General features: G+C 37.0%; 1 protein-coding gene across 6 annotated transcripts in view; it reads left to right on the forward strand.

Annotated features, from left to right (window-relative positions):
• PAM (peptidylglycine alpha-amidating monooxygenase) overlaps positions 1-18,737 on the forward strand; it is a 145,221-nt gene that overhangs the window by 55,154 nt on the left and 71,330 nt on the right. For 5 of the 6 annotated variants that reach the window (XM_087715754.1, XM_087715755.1, XM_087715753.1 and 2 more), the window contains exons 4-5: positions 1,383-1,440; positions 9,390-9,477. In XM_087715754.1, coding sequence (XP_087571880.1) covers positions 1,383-1,440; positions 9,390-9,477 — 146 coding nt within the window. Of the gene's footprint in view, positions 1-1,382; positions 1,441-2,952; positions 3,673-9,389; positions 9,478-18,737 lie in introns of those variants that run through there. The other variant, XM_087715757.1, reaches the window with a different exon arrangement.

Here is an 18,737-nt window from a genome sequence, read left to right on the forward strand (position 1 = left end):
AAGGAAATGTATATTATATAAAATAAATAATGAACGTGATTTAGCAACTTGGAAATTTAATATCTGAAGATTCAGATAATTTTTAAAATGTTCAATAGAAAATATAAAATTATGAAATTAAATTATAACAATATATTTCATTCTGCTAAGGGAAATATTACTTATTAAAAGATATTTAATGCAAGGAATCATAAGACTTTATGAAGCATGATTTATAAACTGCCATTTATTTTAATATTAACAGAGCTCTTATAGAATATAGTTACAGTAATATTTAACAATCTGTTAAAGTTGTGAAACATCTTGCTGTTGCCATTATTATTATTATTATTATTAATAATAATAATAATAATTTGCATATTTTCTTTGATTAGAGGTAAAAGTTGATTTTATTATAGAAAACTAATACAGTAATATATTACTGCTAGCTATGACTTCTGGGACAATTGAAATAATTATTTCAGTATTCTCATGTTTAGTGTACGGTACAAGGCTGTTGCTAAACCATGTCTGGTCTGAATAATTTTCCCAGCTTACTTAAAAAGAAAGTATTCTATTGATTAATTTTCATGGTTCCTGACACCATTAGGAGTTTCCAGTTTATATAATCTCTATACCTAGACTATACAGCTTGACATCATTATTACTGTAAAAAAAGTAGATAAAGTACAAAATGATCGTTGAGATGTATTTTGGTTGAAGCACTATTGACTTGTATATATATGAAGTATAGATCTTCAGAAAGGTTTCAAATTATATTTAATTTATAATACTGCATGATTTTGACTTGGTAAAATAAATATTTATTTCCAAATATTTATATAGAAAAGTTTTTTTAATTGATTGATTGATTATACGCTATTATATGCTTTACAGCCTCTCACAATATGCCTGCCTTCCCTTACCATAATAGAAGGGTATGTGCTTGCTTAGTCTCCTTGCAGAACTACACTGTTGATTGCAGCAGGAGTAATCTAACATCTCTTCACCTGGATGTTTAACATTCAGTTAAACAGCTGAATATTATTGTATATATGATACATGATTGTTACTTGCTTCTAAACTGCCTTAATGGTGTGGTTGAACATAACGAAAAGGATAGCGCTTGAAGTATTGATTCTAGCTCTCGCTGATTAATATAGTTGAATTTCATATAAACATGTATGATCCCTGATTAGGTAAGAAGTAACCAAAGGTACTATGAGTTAGGGAATTAAAAGAAAGGTATGTTTTATCATTTTCTCAACTAGATTTTGTTTTATTTAGAAAATAGTTTTGGCTATACTTCAAAACAATCAAAATTATGATCACTTCCTCTTTTATTTTTAAATTTTGAAGCTCTAACTTTTTATATACTCTACTTTTTCTGTCTTTCCATATAGTCTGATACTTACCTTTGCATGTCACTGCGTTTGCCAGTTGAAGAGGAAGCTTATGTAGGTGAGTAGTATTTAAGATTTAGAAAAATATGGTAAATTTTATATGACTCAGTCAAGGTTACTGTGGTTTCTCTATAGCTTAAACTTTTCCATAGAGTTCCTGCAATGCAATTATCAGGCCTAATACAGAAGCAAAACTAGAAGGAACCACTTAAGTTGGGGAGAACTGCATTTGGTGAGGCCAGTGAGTAATAGTACTTAAGGAGTTTCTTGTAGATGCTGTTGGCAGTTGAGCCCAAGCATTCTCATTTGTAAAGCATTGGCTTTCTGTCTGTGGCTGGATATTTAATTCCACTCCATTGCACAAGCTGTTTATTTACCTGCTAGTTCAGGCTGTAAATCTCTTTGCACTTACAATAAGCACAGTAAGTTCTTACCTATCTGCAAAACGTACTTGCTTTATGTTGAGGCAAGGATGAAATGACAGGTAAATGACAAGCCCCACCACAGCACTGTATCAATGTTTAATGTACGTAACTAGCCAGTGAAGTAAGCACCATCTGCTTATCAAGTTGGGTCCCTCTTAATTTTTATTTCATTCCCATTGCAAATATTTACACCTACTAAGAGTCAATAGTAAAATGGAAATTTATGACAGTCAGAACTCAGGAAAGTGCTATTTGTAGTTTGAAAATGTATTGGTAAACTTTTAACACATGTAAAGTGGTTGTTGAGTGCTAAAATTTTAAAATAGAGTGAGAAGAGTCCACTTTCCTTGCAACCAAATCAAATAACCAGTAAAACCTGCAGAAAGATATTTTTTATTTTTTTAAAAATGAATGGTCTAGAAAGGTGAGATAATTTATATATAAATAAATAATCCTATTTTTAAAAAGTTGTAATAGTATAGTTACTAAATTATTGTATTTTATGTGGATTAGAGCTTTAAAGAATATAATTTGGGCTTCGGGTACCATAGGTTTGGTAATACAATGAAAAATGATCACTTTTTAAATCTTTTTTTTAATTGCTTTTATAGAAAAAAAAAGCCAGCAGCTTGTGCTATGATTTATTGGTAATAATTTGATCAATATGGCAGTTTTAGATTGATTGAAGGTTGAAATATTTTATGGTATGATTTGCTTCCTTCCTAATGAGTGAGTTACAAAACTGTGGTAATCCATATGCATATCGGAACTCCAGGTTCAAATCTCTTTTTAGCCATGAGGTTTCTCAGTCAATTTAGGATAAACTGAAAGATATAAGATAATCTGTCTGAGGGCCCTGTTATGATGAATGCAGGAAATTTTCAGTTCCTTATTTATTTACTCAGTTTATATATCCACCCATCTCAAGCCAGCGATTATGGGTGGCAAATATTCATAAAACAGTTGAAAACAATTATTATAAAATACAAATTTAATATATATGGCTGCCAAGAAAAAAATGGTCATAGACATCAATATAGCTAAGGAACATGAGCCTTCACACCCTCGGCGCCCCAGGCCAAGGCTTCAAAGCTTTATGAAAGGCCAACAGGGTCAGGTGATCCTGAGGTGAGAATGTTGCAGAGGCCAGGGCCTATAGTACAGAAAGCACCTCTCTTAGTACCCATTGGCTGACATTCCTTATCCCACCTGCCAAGCACAACTGGATAGATAAAAACCAAAGGGATAAGATGGTAACCTGGCCCCAAACCATGTCACTTTAAAGGTGACAACAAACACACAGACAACAAATGCAATCCTCACAGCAGTGGTATTATATGTGCTGACTATCTGACACCATTTACTCCCCATGCAACCACATTTTGCCACATTATTCTTTGAAGGAAAAAAAATAATAATAATAGCAACAGCAGCAATACAAACATTGAATGAGCATTGTGATCTCAATAGGGATTACAGAGAAACATTTTTGATTAGGCCTCGTAGCAAAGGGACCAAATGCTACATGTTCAATCAAAATTTAAAGGTTAGGCCCTGGAGATCTCAAACCAATTAGAAAAAGATATAGATGGGTCTGATTCAATATAAATCTGCTTCATTTATTTGTAATCTCTGTTCTCTGCATATTCTCCAGAGTCTGGCAGGAGAATCCTTTAGAAGTAGTACATTTCATTTGGATAGATATATGGTGGCTGTCAAAATTGTTAAGGGGCATTTGTGCTTTATATTGAAAATTATTAACCCTGACAAGAATAGAGTGAATCTTGAATACATTAGGATTAAATTCAGGAATATTTCTATGAATGTTAATGTCAGTTACTGAAATATATTGCTTAACCACAGTGGTAAGTTTTAATGGGTCTTGATTATATTTTATTTCCCTGTGTTGTGCCTAGGCTGAATTTTAAATGTTTTCTACTTCTATAAGCATCTCTATAGTCATACAAAATTCCATTACAATTTTAATTTAAAACTACTTTAGATAATAGTAAATAATTACACTAAGTATCAGAAGTCTTAGAGGTGAACTAAAATACATAAAATATCAATTTGCCCAATATTCTATCTTGTGCCTTAACCAGTAGACTAAATGCCCAATATTTATTAAAATATCTATTATCTTAATAAAATATGTATCTATTTTTCCAGTAATTCCCAATTAACTTTTTGTATTTTATTAAAACTGAAAGTCACATAAGACAAAACTGGCATTAAAAAAACATAAAAATATTCTACACATAAAAGGTAAGTTACCAAACATGGTTAGAATTCTTTGCTGAGAACACATAACTGTATTTTGTGCTTTTTTTCCACAGAGTTTTTGCAGATGTTTCATACAATTAATTGTGTTTGTGAAAACTATTATTTCTCCATTTAGCATTTTGATATTTAATTACTTTATAAGGGCAAATCTGAAAGCTAAAATGTATTTGTTATACTATGCAGGTCTGGTACAATCTGTTGTTTATTATTGAACTGTGGTGATAACTAAAGGCCATTCTACTGACACTGAGAAGTATTATGTCTGAAAGCAAGCCATTCTGCCAGAGCTAGAAAATTTATCTGCTATTCTACATCCCTGATTGTCATGAACATGCCCAACAGTACATAATGTATTTTTCCCTTTGCTGGCTGATAGTAATCCCCATTTGTCAACAATTCCATATAAACTGTATTATACAATTGATGAGAAAATGCATTGCTTGTTTATTTGGATTTACCACTGCAGAACTGTTGTGATAGCTATCTTACTGCAGACTGAGATTACTTTTTTTGAGCAAATACATTTACTTTAATAAGTCTTTAAAATATATATCTATACATATGTACACACAGACACAGACACACACACAGATAGATAGCACACATATATACTTTGGTGGAAAGAATTTATCATAACTTTTGTAACGTGAAAATGAGTGAAAATGTGCAATTCTTAATTTGCTAAAAAAATAGACCTCAAAGAAATAATGTACATAGAGAATTAAAAACAATTGAACCTAACTATTAAAGTAAATAAGAAACAAATAATATGTAAATTATAGATGCAAAAGGAATAAACTAAAATATTTTCTTAAGCTTTTAACATAAACCCAGTATTAGGAAAAGTAGCAAAAAATATATAAATAGTGTTATTAAAGTAACACTATTTAATTTTCAATCAAAATATTGAGTTGAAAATGAAATAGTTTTACTAAGCCAATAGTATTTCCTAAGAAAGATAAAGAAAGCACAATTTCTTGAATTCTTTCCAGGTATGCCTTAATTTTTATAGTTCAAAGTAATAAAAACATGTTATCAGATACATCCCTTTCTCCTGCTTCATCAGCCCTCCCTCCTCCACACAAATAATATAATAGTGCTTCACAGTCAATCTAAATGATTGAAATTTCCTCTTACAAACGTACAGGTAGTCTCCAGCATTGGTCAGTAAGGTAAAAATAAAATAATGCTATTTACTAGTTTTACAATGTTTAAGGTTTTTTTCTTTTTCAAAATGGAGATGACTAGGGAGATCGATACACAGAGACATTAAGTTTACACCTATAATTTTGTGTCATTAATCTTTTGTATCCAAGTAGAAAAAAATACAAAAAACATGTATCTTATTTACTAATCAGAACTACTGTACTTGTATCTCTATTTCACAACTGAATTATTAATTTTAAGTCAATTTATACAGCAATATAACAGTAGGATATTACATATATAAACTACTACATGCAGGCCAATTTTTTTTATATAATTCCTCAGCTGGAATTGTAGGTGATCAATTATAATGTGGTCTAATTCATCAGTGCTTCTGTATAGCTTATAAAGAGCCACTGAGTTAAGTTCTTAAGACCATGGAATGATTAACAATGGGCATTCTTCCAGCTTTGAATATTATTTGTTTATGATGACAAACACATAACATATCATTTCCATTGTTCTTATGCTAATTTACAAACCACTGGTCCATAATTAAGAAGAATAAGAACATCTGCAGAAACCAGTGAGACTTTGAGAAAGAAATATTGAAATAACTTCTGTCTAAAATAGAGCAATTATACTGCAAGATCACATCTTAAGAACACGTGTAATGAATTCTGTGATGATGATACCTTAGTTCTATATTTTTTTAAAAAAGAAGAGTAGCAAAAATGAACTCATGGTATTGTTTCTTTACCTCCCTACTAGCTAATATATAAGTATAAGGAATTTCGTATTTTCCAAAGTACTTAAAATCTTAACATAGCAGTTCCCCCGTAACATAGGAGTTTAAATATGCCAATTCTAAAGTGTTTCATGAAGAATAGTTTCCACTAGGCCAGAAAGAAAGAAAATAAAGCTAAAAATATGAACTTAAGATTTTGATGACTAAATATTTTCTAATTAAGTAAAAATCCAAGAATACAGGGGTTGTGGGGGAATGACTTTGCAAAGAAACATGTGTTACATACTGTATATATTATTATTGCCCTGAATCACTGGTATACATTTGGAGCTTTTGGCTGCTTTAATCAACGGGCCAACATTTTGCATCATCATTCTCCAACTTTGTGAAGGTTCTACAGAAGTAGAATCTATCCTTCAGTAAAAGTAATTAATGCTTACATTTTGAAATTTGTAGAGGTCTAAGGATGGATAGGTAGAAAATTGAAATAATATAAGCTTTGCTTTTTAACAAAGTCTAGAGAAGAAGAAAGAATGGTATAATCTCTTTCAGTTGTGTCATATCATATGTTAATTAACCAATCTCTTCAGTGCTATTTTGAATGATGAAGAACTCAAGGGCAATATGGCTTAGACAATTATGAAATACACAAGGAATAGCTAGGATATAAATATTAAGCAGGACGTACTTTCAAATTACTGAATTATCACAATGACCATTTACATATAGTATTCCTTGGAAGCCGGAAAGCTCTACTCCATTTTTTATTTTTTATTTGTAAAATGTGTAACATATTTTACCACACCTTTCTATAAACTATATATCATGACTTTTGTATATCCAGTCAATTATTATTGATGAGGCAATTATTATTGTTTTTAAAAGTTTTTTTCCACTGTGCTATAGTATCCTAATAAAACTTAAAATGAAACCAAATAATTATTCAATGTCTTCAGCCTCTGGGAATTATTTTGGTAGTAAATAAAAAATACTGAGGGGAATAATATAATATTGAAAACTTTTTTGTATATATGTAGTTTTGCTATAAAAGAAACCACCCAATACTCTTTGTGCAATTGTAAATCTCATGAGCGTGACAATTCAGATAGTCCTCGACTTGCAACCACAATTGAGGCCAAAATTGTCACTAAGCAAGACAGCTGAGTTTTGTCCTATTTTATGACCTTTCTTGCCACAGTTATTAAGTGAACCACTGCATTTGTTAAGTTAGTAACACTGTTGTTAAGTGAATTTTGATTCCCCATTGACTTTCTTATCAGAATGTTACAAAAAGATGATTTCATGGCTCCGGAGACACTGCAATCATCAAAAATATGAACCAGTTGCCAAGAGTCTGAATTTTGATGACATGATTATGGCAATGCCACAAGAGTTGTGTGAAGAGAAGTCGTAAATCACCTTTTTAGTTCCATTGGAACTTTGAATAGTCACTAAACAAAAGGTTGTAAGTTGAGGGCTATTGTAAATATGAATTTAGTATACTATAGTTCCTACAGGAGCTGAAAAATCTTTCTTTCTTTCTCCTGTTAGTATTCAAATAGTTTAAAAAAGTATATCTCAAAATAGAAAGTAGGATGCTGGATTTTTTAAGATGTTAAATATTTATGTTGTTACTATCCAATTATACTTCCAAATAGATAAATTATGTTTGTAACACTGGTAAAGTTATGTTTGCTTTTGGTAAAGTTATTACAGTAAATTCATCAATTGTTCTCCTGTTACCTGATCTGGAATTACCATGTTCTGAATTATCAGTTCTGGTTATATTAATATCAATAGATTTTTGAAGTACCCCCAAAGAATCATCAAAAGTTTTCATTTGTTTAACATAAGTCAGTATGCAATCCCAGTGGATTGTAAAATTCTAGTGGATATCACAGGAATGAATTTTCTCCATTAATGTATTCCATTTCTCCTTCCCAGAAATACTCTTTTATATCACTGAACTTCAAAAATCAGAATTCAAAGGCATTCTTTTGCTCAGTATTAAGAAAGCTCTGTGATTCAAATACTGCAATGAATTAAAAAATTTGAGCTACTACTTTTTAGAACTCTCACAAATGTTTAAGAGACAAAATAAAAAAACTATTATAGTCTGTCATCTGTTACCCCAGAAAAAGAACAGAAAAGGAAAATTGTGAGCGTTTTATCAAAGGAACTAAAATGATCTTAATTGTCATGCTTTTCTTCTATTATGAATTCAAATAGACTGGTGATGACATGTTATTGTTCTTTTTCTTTTCTTTTTTGATTATCTGTAATTCATAATAATAGAACAAAAATAGAAACTTCATTATTTTTGTTTTAGAAAATTTTTGTGTTCAAAATATGTATCTCCAAATAAGAATTGAATGGATAGACAGATTGCAGTATAACTTTATTGATTAGTCAGTTGTTTATATCAAAGCAATGGGAATCTGTCACAATAAGATACAGTAAGATAAGATAAAGTAGATTAAAGTAAGATAAAATATAGTAAGATAGATAAAGTAAAAAGAGCAAAATAAAATAGTATGATAAAACAGAATGCAAATTCATAAAATGAATGTTGAAATAATATATCACAATGAAGGCAAATATACGTGTCCCAGGATAATTTTGCAGCATCCATTTTGGGTTGATCACTAGGACAGAGATGTCTTCTGAGCTTTCGGACTCATGCTGGAGCCCATCTTGAGGGAACCCTTCTCTTTTAAGAATGACACATTCCAGTGAGAGAGAAGTTCCCTGAGGGTGGACTCCAGCATGAGTTTGAAAGCTCAGAGGACTACCGGTAAAACTCTGATCTCGGTGACTGACCCAGATTGGATCCTAAATCTGTTTTAGGTGAGTTTATTGCCTAAACCTCAATGTGTTCCATGAAATGTATTCTCAACTGGACATCCGTAATTATAAATAATCTAAACATCTCTAACTCCTACATATGTTTTTGTGTTATAAAGGTAATAAAAAAAGCCTTTTGTTACAGTCTTAATATATGGTTCTATCAAGTAATTATTAGAACTGAGCCCTTGCTGGGAAATATAATTGATAATTGAATAGGACATGTGCAACAACTTCTATTTCACAAATATATGTTCCCTCACAAAATGGTACTTGCTGAATTGTCTGTATTTAACAATAGAGCTGATAAAATCTTGCTCTGGTAAGGGATGTCCTGTGGTATTGAGTCTAACCTATTGACAAATATTATTCTGTTTGGAAAAAAACTCTGACCAGCCATTTTAATGACCTAGTGCTTACAAGAAATACAACCAAATGTAGATGACATTGTGTTTTATTCTTTTTGCAGTGTTCTCAGAAAAGCATTCCTATACAACTTAATGATTTGTTAAAATAAGAAAAAAACAAATTTATATTTATATTATCATTTTTGTCTTTCAGTTGACTTTAAACCTCATGCCAGTATGGACACTGTCCACCATATGTTGCTATTTGGATGTAACAGTCCTACTTCAGATAATGGTTACTGGTAAGGAGATTGCTTCCATTGCACTAGTTAAATATTCTTCTTGTTCAGTATTAAGTTGAAGATGGGCTGGTGTTACATAGTAGTGAAGCATGGAATGAGATCTGAGTATGTTTAATTATGAAGCAGAGTTTACTATTAGAGTTCATTCCACTCTTATCCTTGTTGCCAGCTTCCCTATTCAGTATAGGTAGTCCTCAACTTACAACAATTCATTTAGTGACCATTTAAAGCTACAATGGCACTGAAAAGGTGACTTATGATCGCTTTTCATACTGTTGCAGCATCCCCACAGTCATGTGATCAAAACACTTGGCAGCTGATTCATATTTATGACAGTTTCATTTGCTCAGGGTTCATGTGATCACCTTTTATAATTTCTGACTAGCAAAGCCAATGGTGAAGCTGCTTAACAACTATGTTACTAACTTAAGTACACTTAACAACTGTGGTAAGAAAGGTCATAAAATAGAGCAATAGCAATAGCACTTAAACTTATATACTTTCATAGTGCTTTACCACACTCTTTTAAGTGGTTTACACTCCAGCAATCTAGGTTCTCATTTTACTGACTTCAGAAGGACGTAATGCTGAGTTATCCTTGAGCTGGTCTTGTTCGAATTCCAGGCAATGAGCAGAATTAGCCTGTAAATACTGCACCACCACTTAACAACTATCTCGCTTAGGAATAGAAAAGTTGGGCTCAATTATGGTCATAGATCAGAGACTTATCTATATGTCCTTATTACTAGCCTCCCTTTTTAGTATTTACAGTTGCTCAGTGAAAAAGGAAGAGATGAAGCTTGCATATGAGGCAGATGATGTAGCGAACATTTCAATAGAAGGATTAGTAGAGAGACTGTGAAGGATAAGGGCGAGAGAAAATCACTATTTCTTATAAGAAATTTGGTAGGGATTCATCAGTGTGGCGTGGCCAACATTGCTCACAGATAGGCAAAAGTTCTCAGTTTCATTTGTTTTTTGTACAATTTCTATATAGTACCTTTTAAAATTGAAAAGTTCAAATTACATTAAAAATGGTTATACAAAAATAAGAATTCCAGAAGAACTAGAAATACATTTTTTTCAGAAAAATGGGAATGCATTTTGATCCATATTTTTATGATTTTCAAAGCACTACTCTCATTGAATTTATAGAGAAAGCATTCTAATACATACTTAATTTAATCTTCATTTTACTGCAGTTATATATATATATCCCAAGACAAAAATGGCTGAGGGTTTTTGTAGTGTATTTATTTCCTTTTTCTAATGGGAAACTATCAGTTTTACTTACTACAATTACCGGTATCTTCTGTATTTCCCACTTCCATTGATTAAGTGATAGAAATACGTGTTTTGTTACAATTCTAGTAATGAACAACATGTTACTATTACTATAATTATTATTTATTCATTTATTTAATCCAATTTTGAAAAAGCTCAATTCCTTAATGATTTTGGAGCTCAAGTAAACTGGTTTTTATTATTCCCTAAAAAACTGAGACTTTAAGTTCCCATGTTATTGTTTGCCCTTATCTGGATAGTGAATAATGTAAGCTTTTTGAATGTTTGCCAAATTTTAATTTAAAAAGTTTCATTTGTTAGGAAATAATTCTTAAGCTAGAATATGTTCAAGTAATTTTCCATTTTTATATTATTAATATTTATGCTAAATTGAAGAGCCAATATGGTATAGACGCTAAAGCACTAGTCTAGAAATTGGCGCTCTATGAATTCTAGTCCCACCTTCGGCACAAAGCCAGATGGCTCACCTTGCACAATCACTTTCTCTCAGTGCTAGGAAGGAGGCAATGGCAAACTATTTCTAAAAAAACATAGCTAAGAAAATTGCAGAGACTGGTCAGGCAATCACCAAGAGTTAATGCTGACTTGAAGGCACTTCTGTACAAGTTAATATCACCAGCTAAGTTAACAAAAACATGGTAAAACAGTGATATCCATGATATAACCAAATGGCCTCAGTTACATGGTTATAAGTCCTTATTCAGATATGCATTGTTCTGGAACTTTTAAAAACAGATAAATATGCAATTATATTGTTACCTGACTGCTAGAATTAAATACATTTGTATTATTGGGATCAATAATAAATAAATGAACTGATTTTATTCACAGCATTCCTCTAATGCCCACTTGAATAAAGGCTCAGGGCCATTTACAGAAATAGAATTACAAGAGCAGAAATACAATAAACTTAAATTTTATAACATTAAAAATGCATTTCAAAAGTGTTAAGACAGTTGAAGCAATCAGAAGACACAGGAAACTAAGAGGTTGCTTGATTTCCAATAACATTGTTTGACAACATGGATTTGACAAAAAGTAGACAGAGTTAAGTGTAGATGTCAAATAAATCCTTAATAAAACTGCAAAAGAGGCTACATTGATTGTCTAAGAGTTCAGGAATAGGCAATTCTATAAAGAGCTGATTCTAAGTTGTGTGAGCATTTTATACATATGAGAATTGTGAGTTGGTCTTTTGAACCAGTGAAGTTGTTGGTAGACGGGACAGGCAAAACTTTTAGGAGGCACCAATCCTCACATATTTTGCTATGTTCTAAGCTAGGTGCAATTTCTGAGTCTTTTCAGGCTGTTTCATGCAGTATAATCCATATTTAAGGTAGCAGTGCATAAATCAGTGGTAGGCCTTTGTTCTTCCGATAGTGACACAAAGGTCAAAGACTAAAAACTCTCTTTGCTACTGACGAGATATGATTGAAAGCATCATGCTGAATTCAGGAAAAACTCCAGACTGCGAACCTGATCACTAAAAGGTGGCGCAGTGGTTAGGGTGCAGTACTGCAGGCCACTTCAGCTGACTGTTATCTGCAGTTCAGCGGTTCAAATCTCACCAGCTCACAGTTGACTCAGCCTTCCATCCTTCCGAGGTGGGTGAAATGTGGACCCAGACTGTGGGGGCAATGTGCTGATTCTGTAAACCGCTTAGAGAGGGCTGAAAGCCCTATGAAGCGGTATATAAGTCTAACTCCTATTGCTATTGCTATTAAGAATGCTCATTTATTCTGAATTCCAGTTCATCTTATCCATTCAGACCCTTTCAGTCTGGGCACATAGAAGCCTAAATGAAATCTAACCTCTAAGTCGCAGAAAAGGAAAAATATAACTACCATCAGCACTGATGATTGACTTCTCTAAACCTGTGAACAATTCTTTCCAATGGCTTTATACGGATATTAAATGACATGGCAAACAAGACAAAACCTTATGTTGTGCCATCTTCTGATTCTGTTTTGAGAGTTAGGAACAGAACTATCCCAAAGTATTACCACCAGACTCCTAATAGAATAACAGTGCAAGAAGACAGAGTTGCTTGTGTCTAAACATGCTGAGTTTTAAGGCATATATGAGTTGTTAATACAATGTTTTTAAAAGTATTCATTCTCTTTCAGGTTGATTAGTCTAAATCAACTGATAAACTGATCATATTTACTCTTTTGGAGAAAAAGTGCAATTTTTATCCTTCCTTCCTCCTTCCTTCCTCCCTTCCCCTCCCTTTCCTTCCTTCCCTCCCTCTCTTCCTCCCTTCTTTACTTCTTTCTTTCTTTCCTTCTTTCCTTTCTTCCTTGCATATGGCCACTGTCTCATATAAACAACTTTAATAAACTTCAGCTACTTCCTGAACAGAAATTCGAGCTGTATTTATTAAAAATGTTACATCACTGTGATACATTGGAGCTAAAAATAAACAAAGAAAACAACCATTGCAGTGTACTGTTAGTCACTCATTTATGATTCACCATATGAATTAATTAACTAAAATGGATTGCTTTTATGTTTAAATAGATAAAAGATTGCAACTCCAATTTTAAATTCCCAGAGAATACAAACAGGTGCAAATATCTGCACCTTCTTTCTCATCAATACAATACTACTATTAATAAATAAGAACTTTGAAATGCCTTTTAAATTTTGATTGGGCCATTAATATTTGAAAAGGGCAGTTTATAAAGCAAGTAACCAGAAATGCTAGCAAAACCCCAAAGGGTTCTGAAAATGGGAAGGTGTTCTATTTATATACCACTGAAAATATACTCAATATAAATATATTTATTAAAGCTATACTCAACTTATTCAATGTTTTGTTTTCAATACTTCATGCACATTTCTAGTATTCATAATTGATAAACTTAGCTTATACATATATAATATTGGGGTTGCTTTGTATTATTTTCATTTTTTTCACTTAATTTTATTAACAACATATATCACATAATGCTTAAAGTAAAAGTATAGTTTGGGTTTTCTCCAAAGATAGGCTGGATTTGATAACGAACCATAATTTTTAATTGCCACCATCTCTTCTTTACTGTGCCTCTCTTGTTCATATGCTATTCTTGTTGAGCTGCTTTATGTTATTTGTGGCTGGCTTTGCACCTCAGTGGGCTAAATGAAATGCTTCATGGCCTGTGCAAAAGTGAAAGTGGTTTCTGTCAATGAAACAGAAGATTTTAAAAGATAAGGGTTTTTTTGTACATTGTTTTTAGTGCTGAAATTTCTATTTCATTGTGGTTGAATCCATAAAATATTTGAAATTAACATGGACATATTGAAGAGGAGATATGGTACGTTGAATGAGTCATATTTCCAAATACTGTATATCTTTTATAGAACTCTATTGCATAGACCTGTGCATAGTGACTAAGATTAGCTTTGACAACATGATTTAGGCAGTCTGCTTGGTTTTGCTAAAGCCATTCCGGTTGTTTCAGTGAAATGGTTGAATGCATTGAATTATTTTGAGCCAGCATTTACCAGGAAAGTCTCATCTCACTTATGCCCCTCATCTACCTCTATTGCTTCCTACTAGCCCCCCTCTATCCAGTCTGATAGCATCAGGCCAGCATATGCAAGGAAGATTGGACTAGGGTAGTGATGGTTAACCTTTTTGATGCTGAATGCCCAAAGTGTGTGTCCATGCGAAACCCCAAAATGCAATGGGATAACCCCCATTGTACATAGGCATGCATCCCCTGTGTATGCGTCCTCTCCTCACCCATTTTTGGCTTCCAGATTTGTGCAGGAAGCTTTCCAGGCCCAAAGGAAGGCACGGGGGGAGCCTCACACGGCAACCCTGTGCCCTGTTTTGGCTTCCAGGTTGGTGCAGGAAACCTTCCAGGCCCAAAACGGGGCACATGCACATGCACAAACCCTTAAAATGCAATGCCAGCACTCTCATGAGCACATGTCCCCAGCATTTGCCACACACCCTGAGCGTGCACGGCAGAGATCCAAAGGCCAGCTGGCCAGTGGGAGGTGCACACGCATGGTGGAGCTGGGCTGACACAACGGCTGGCATGCCCGCAAAGAAGGCTCTGTGTGCCACCTCTGGCATGCATGCCATAGGTTCCCCATCATGGGGTAAGGCATTTCTGACTAATGCATTGCAGTGGATTTGAACATATATGTATGTTCAATATACATATATGTTTATTGTATATATAAAATATTTTGTTTAATATGAATAGAATGGAATGTACCTGAAAAACTGTCTCAGATGCTTTCAATACTGCCAACTATGATATATGTGTGACTCATCTCAATATTGGGAGTCTGGGGGCATGGTTTCCCTCCCCCTTTTAACAAACACATCAGATTGTTAGACAAGGTTAACTTCTTTTCGGATCAAATATCAGCAATATGTTGATGATACTCATTTATAGCTCTCAACCTCAGGCTGATTGGATGATGTTGTCAAAGCCTTGTCCCATTGTCTCGAGGCTGGGTGCATCCCCTGTGTATGGGTGTGTGTGTGTGTGTGTGTGGAGAGGAACACATTCATGCTCAACGCTGACAAAGTAGCTGAGTAGTTGTGCAATTTGCTTGAGAAGCAAGTGGCAGCTGTAGTTAAAAGGATCTTCATCAAATCCATCTTTTGGGAGAACTGTGCTCCCACCTGGAGTACACCTGGGCCTTTCAGACAGTCACTCATGATTTGGTTACCTCATGTATGGAATATTGCAATATACATTAAGACCTCCTCTCTCATATTAGTACAAGCCTTGTACGAATTTTGCACAGTTGCGCAACTTTTAACTTGTATGGTGAGTGTATGTGATATGTATGCGATTGAGTGAATGATCCCACTTTTTATCAACCTGGTGTGAATGGTATGTCTGATTGATGATTGTACCCACTTTTTAACCTCATTATTGTTGTATTTTCTGTGTTTTTAACTGACCTATGTGGGGAATGCATGGATGAGTGGCAGTGTTTGTGTAAGAGGATGACTGATTCGAAGGGCCTGTCAGGGAACGCGGGAGCCATGTGGGTGGATGAGGGGACTACGGACACGGGAGTGGGCCGGAGCATTATGGTCTTAACAGGGAGGGGCAGATATGGTGGGGACTTTAGGGCTGGCCATTACCTGGGAAGGAGGGCTCGCTACATTACAGAGATCCCTCCTTCCGGCCCTATGAGTCCCACTCCAAGGCCAGATGGCGCGAGTAATCAGGACCCTGGTCTCAGGCTGCTGTCGCTAAATGCCAGGTCTGTAGTTCATAAGGCTCCCCTCGTTCGGGACTTAATTTTAGACGAGAGGGCAGACCTGGCATGTATTACTGAAACCTGGCTGGGCCCGGAGGGAGGAGTCCCCCTCGTAGAGATGTGCCCAGAGGGCTTTCAGGTGCTTCATCAGCCGCGAGCCCAGAGAAGGGGTGGGGGTGTGGCCATTGTTATCCGAGAGTCTCTAGTACCTCGTAGGATCCCTGCTCCGGAGCTTGCCGGGTGTGAGTCCCTGCTGGTGAAGTTGGACCTCAAGGGTCAAGTGGGCTTGCTGTTAACATACCTGCCTCCCAACAGCATTGCGGCAGCCCTCCCCTCGCTTCTCAAGTCGGTAGCCGAGCTGGCAATTGAGTTCCCCAGGCTTATGGTTCTGGGGGATTTCAATTTGGCTTCGCTCGGTGAACACTCTGATGGAGCGCAGGAGTTCATGGCTTCCATGACAGCCATGGGCTTGACCCAAGTAATCCGGGGCCCAACTCACTCGGCGGGTCACATGCTTGACCTCGTATTTCTCTCGGAGCAGTGGAGTTGTGACCTTGGTCTGAGGGGTAGTGAGATCTTACCCCTGTCATGGTCGGACCACTACCTACTGAGGCTTGACTTTCGGAGACCAAACCCCCACTGTAGGGAGGAGGAACCGACCAGGTGGTTCCGCCCCAGGCGACTTATGGACCCGTCGGATTTTCAGACGGAGCTTGGGGTTATTCCTGATACTCTCGCCCGCAGTCCGGCGGAGACTCTGGTTGCTGCTTGGAATTCAGCAGCGACAGAGGCTCTTAACCGGATTGCGCCTTTACGGCCGATCCGAGGCAGTGGATCCAGGAGGGCCCCTTGGTTTACTGAGGAACTCCGGGAGATGAAGCGCCGAAAGAGACGCCTAGAGCACCGATGGAGATCCAGCAAGTCCGAGTCGGACCGAGCACTTTTAACATCCAGCATCAGAGTCTACATCCGGGCAATTAGGACGTCAAAAAGAACACACATTGCCTCTCTGATTGCTTCCGCTGAGTCGCGCCCAGCCGCCTTGTTCAGGATAACCCGTTCCCTCCTAAATAGGAGGGATACGAGCGATCCTTTGCAGGGCAGAGCTGAGGACTACGTTCAATTCCTCGCGGATAAAGTTGCTCAGTTTTGGGCGGACCTGGACTCCAATCCCGCAGAACCAGCTGAGGCACCAAGGGATAATCTGGTAGGACATCACTGGATTGATTTTCAAGCTGTTACCCCTGAGGATGTGGACAAGGCCATGAGAGCTGTAAGTGCCTCCACATGTGTACTGGACCCGTGCCCCTCCTGGCTGGTTGTTAACAGCAGGGAGGTGACACGGGGCTGGATCCAGGCGGTTGTTACCACCTCCCTTCGGGAGGGGGTCTTTCCCCCCGCATTAAAGGCGGCGGTGGTGAGACCCCTCCTGAAGAAACCATCTTTGGATCCGGCCGTCCTAAACAACTATCATCCAGTCTCCAACCTCCCCTTTGTGGGGAAGGTTGTTGAGAAGGTGGTGGCCTTTCAGCTCCAGCGGTCCTTGGAGGAAATCAGTTATCTAGATCCCTTCCAGTCGGGTTTCAGGCCTGGCTACAGCACGGAAACCGCTTTGGTCGCATTGATCGATGATCTCTGGAGAGCCAGGGATGGAGGTCATGTCTCCATCCTAGTACTCCTTGACCTCTCGGCGGCTTTCGATACCATCGACTATGGTATCCTTCTGCGACGACTGCGGGAGGTGGGGGTGGGAGGCACTGTTTTACGGTGGTTCTCCTCTTACCTCTCGGACAGGTTGCAGTCGGTGTTGGTCGGAGGGCAGAGATCGACCCCTAGGCTCCTAACGTATGGGGTGCCGCAGGGTTCGGTCCTGTCCCCCCTCCTCTTTAATATCTACATGAAACCGCTGGGTGAGATCATTCGACGGCACGGGATAAAATACCACCAGTATGCGGACGATACACAGCTGTATCTGTCCGCCCCGTGCCAACTCAATGAAGCGATGGACGTGATGTGCCAGGGCCTCGAGGCTGTTAGGGACTGGATGGGGATTAACAAGCTTGTTCTCAATCCAGATAAGACCGAGTGGCTGCTGTGCTTCCCTCCTACTAATTGGCCAAGTGTTCCACCTCTCAGGCTGGGGGGGTCAAATAGTACACCCCTCAGATAGGGTCCGCAACTTGGGAGTCCTCCTGGACCCACAGCTGACTTTTGAACACCATTTGTCAGCTGTGACCAGGGGGCATTTGCCCAGGTTCACCTGGTGCACCAGTTGCGTCCCTACCTGAACCGGGAGGCTCTCACAACAGTCATTCCCGCCCTCCTCCAGACTGGAATACTGCAACGTGCTCTACATGGGGCTGCCCTTGAAGAGTATTCGGCGACTTCAGCTTGTCCAGAATGCAGCCGCGCGAGCGATCATGGGTGTGCCTCGGTTCACCCATGTAACACCTATCCTCCGCGAGCTGCACTGGCTGCCTGTTGATCTCCGGGTACGCTTCAAGGTGCTAGTTGTCACCTACAAAGCCCTTCATGGTATTGGATCTGGGTACTTGAGAGACCACCTACTGCCAATTACCTCCACTAGACCAATTAGATCCCACAGACTAGGCCTCCTCCGAATTCCATCAGCCGGCCAGTGTCGACTGGCGACTACCCGGAGGAGGGCCTTCTCTGTGGCTGCTCCGACCCTCTGGAATGAACTCCCCGTGGAGATTCGTACCCTCACCACCCTC

The sequence above is a fragment of the Thamnophis sirtalis genome, unplaced genomic scaffold (assembly GCF_051295495.1).
Source record: "Thamnophis sirtalis isolate CommonGarterSnake01/CBP01778 unplaced genomic scaffold, rThaSir2_p1.2 scaffold_5, whole genome shotgun sequence".
NCBI lineage: Eukaryota > Metazoa > Chordata > Lepidosauria > Squamata > Natricidae > Thamnophis > Thamnophis sirtalis.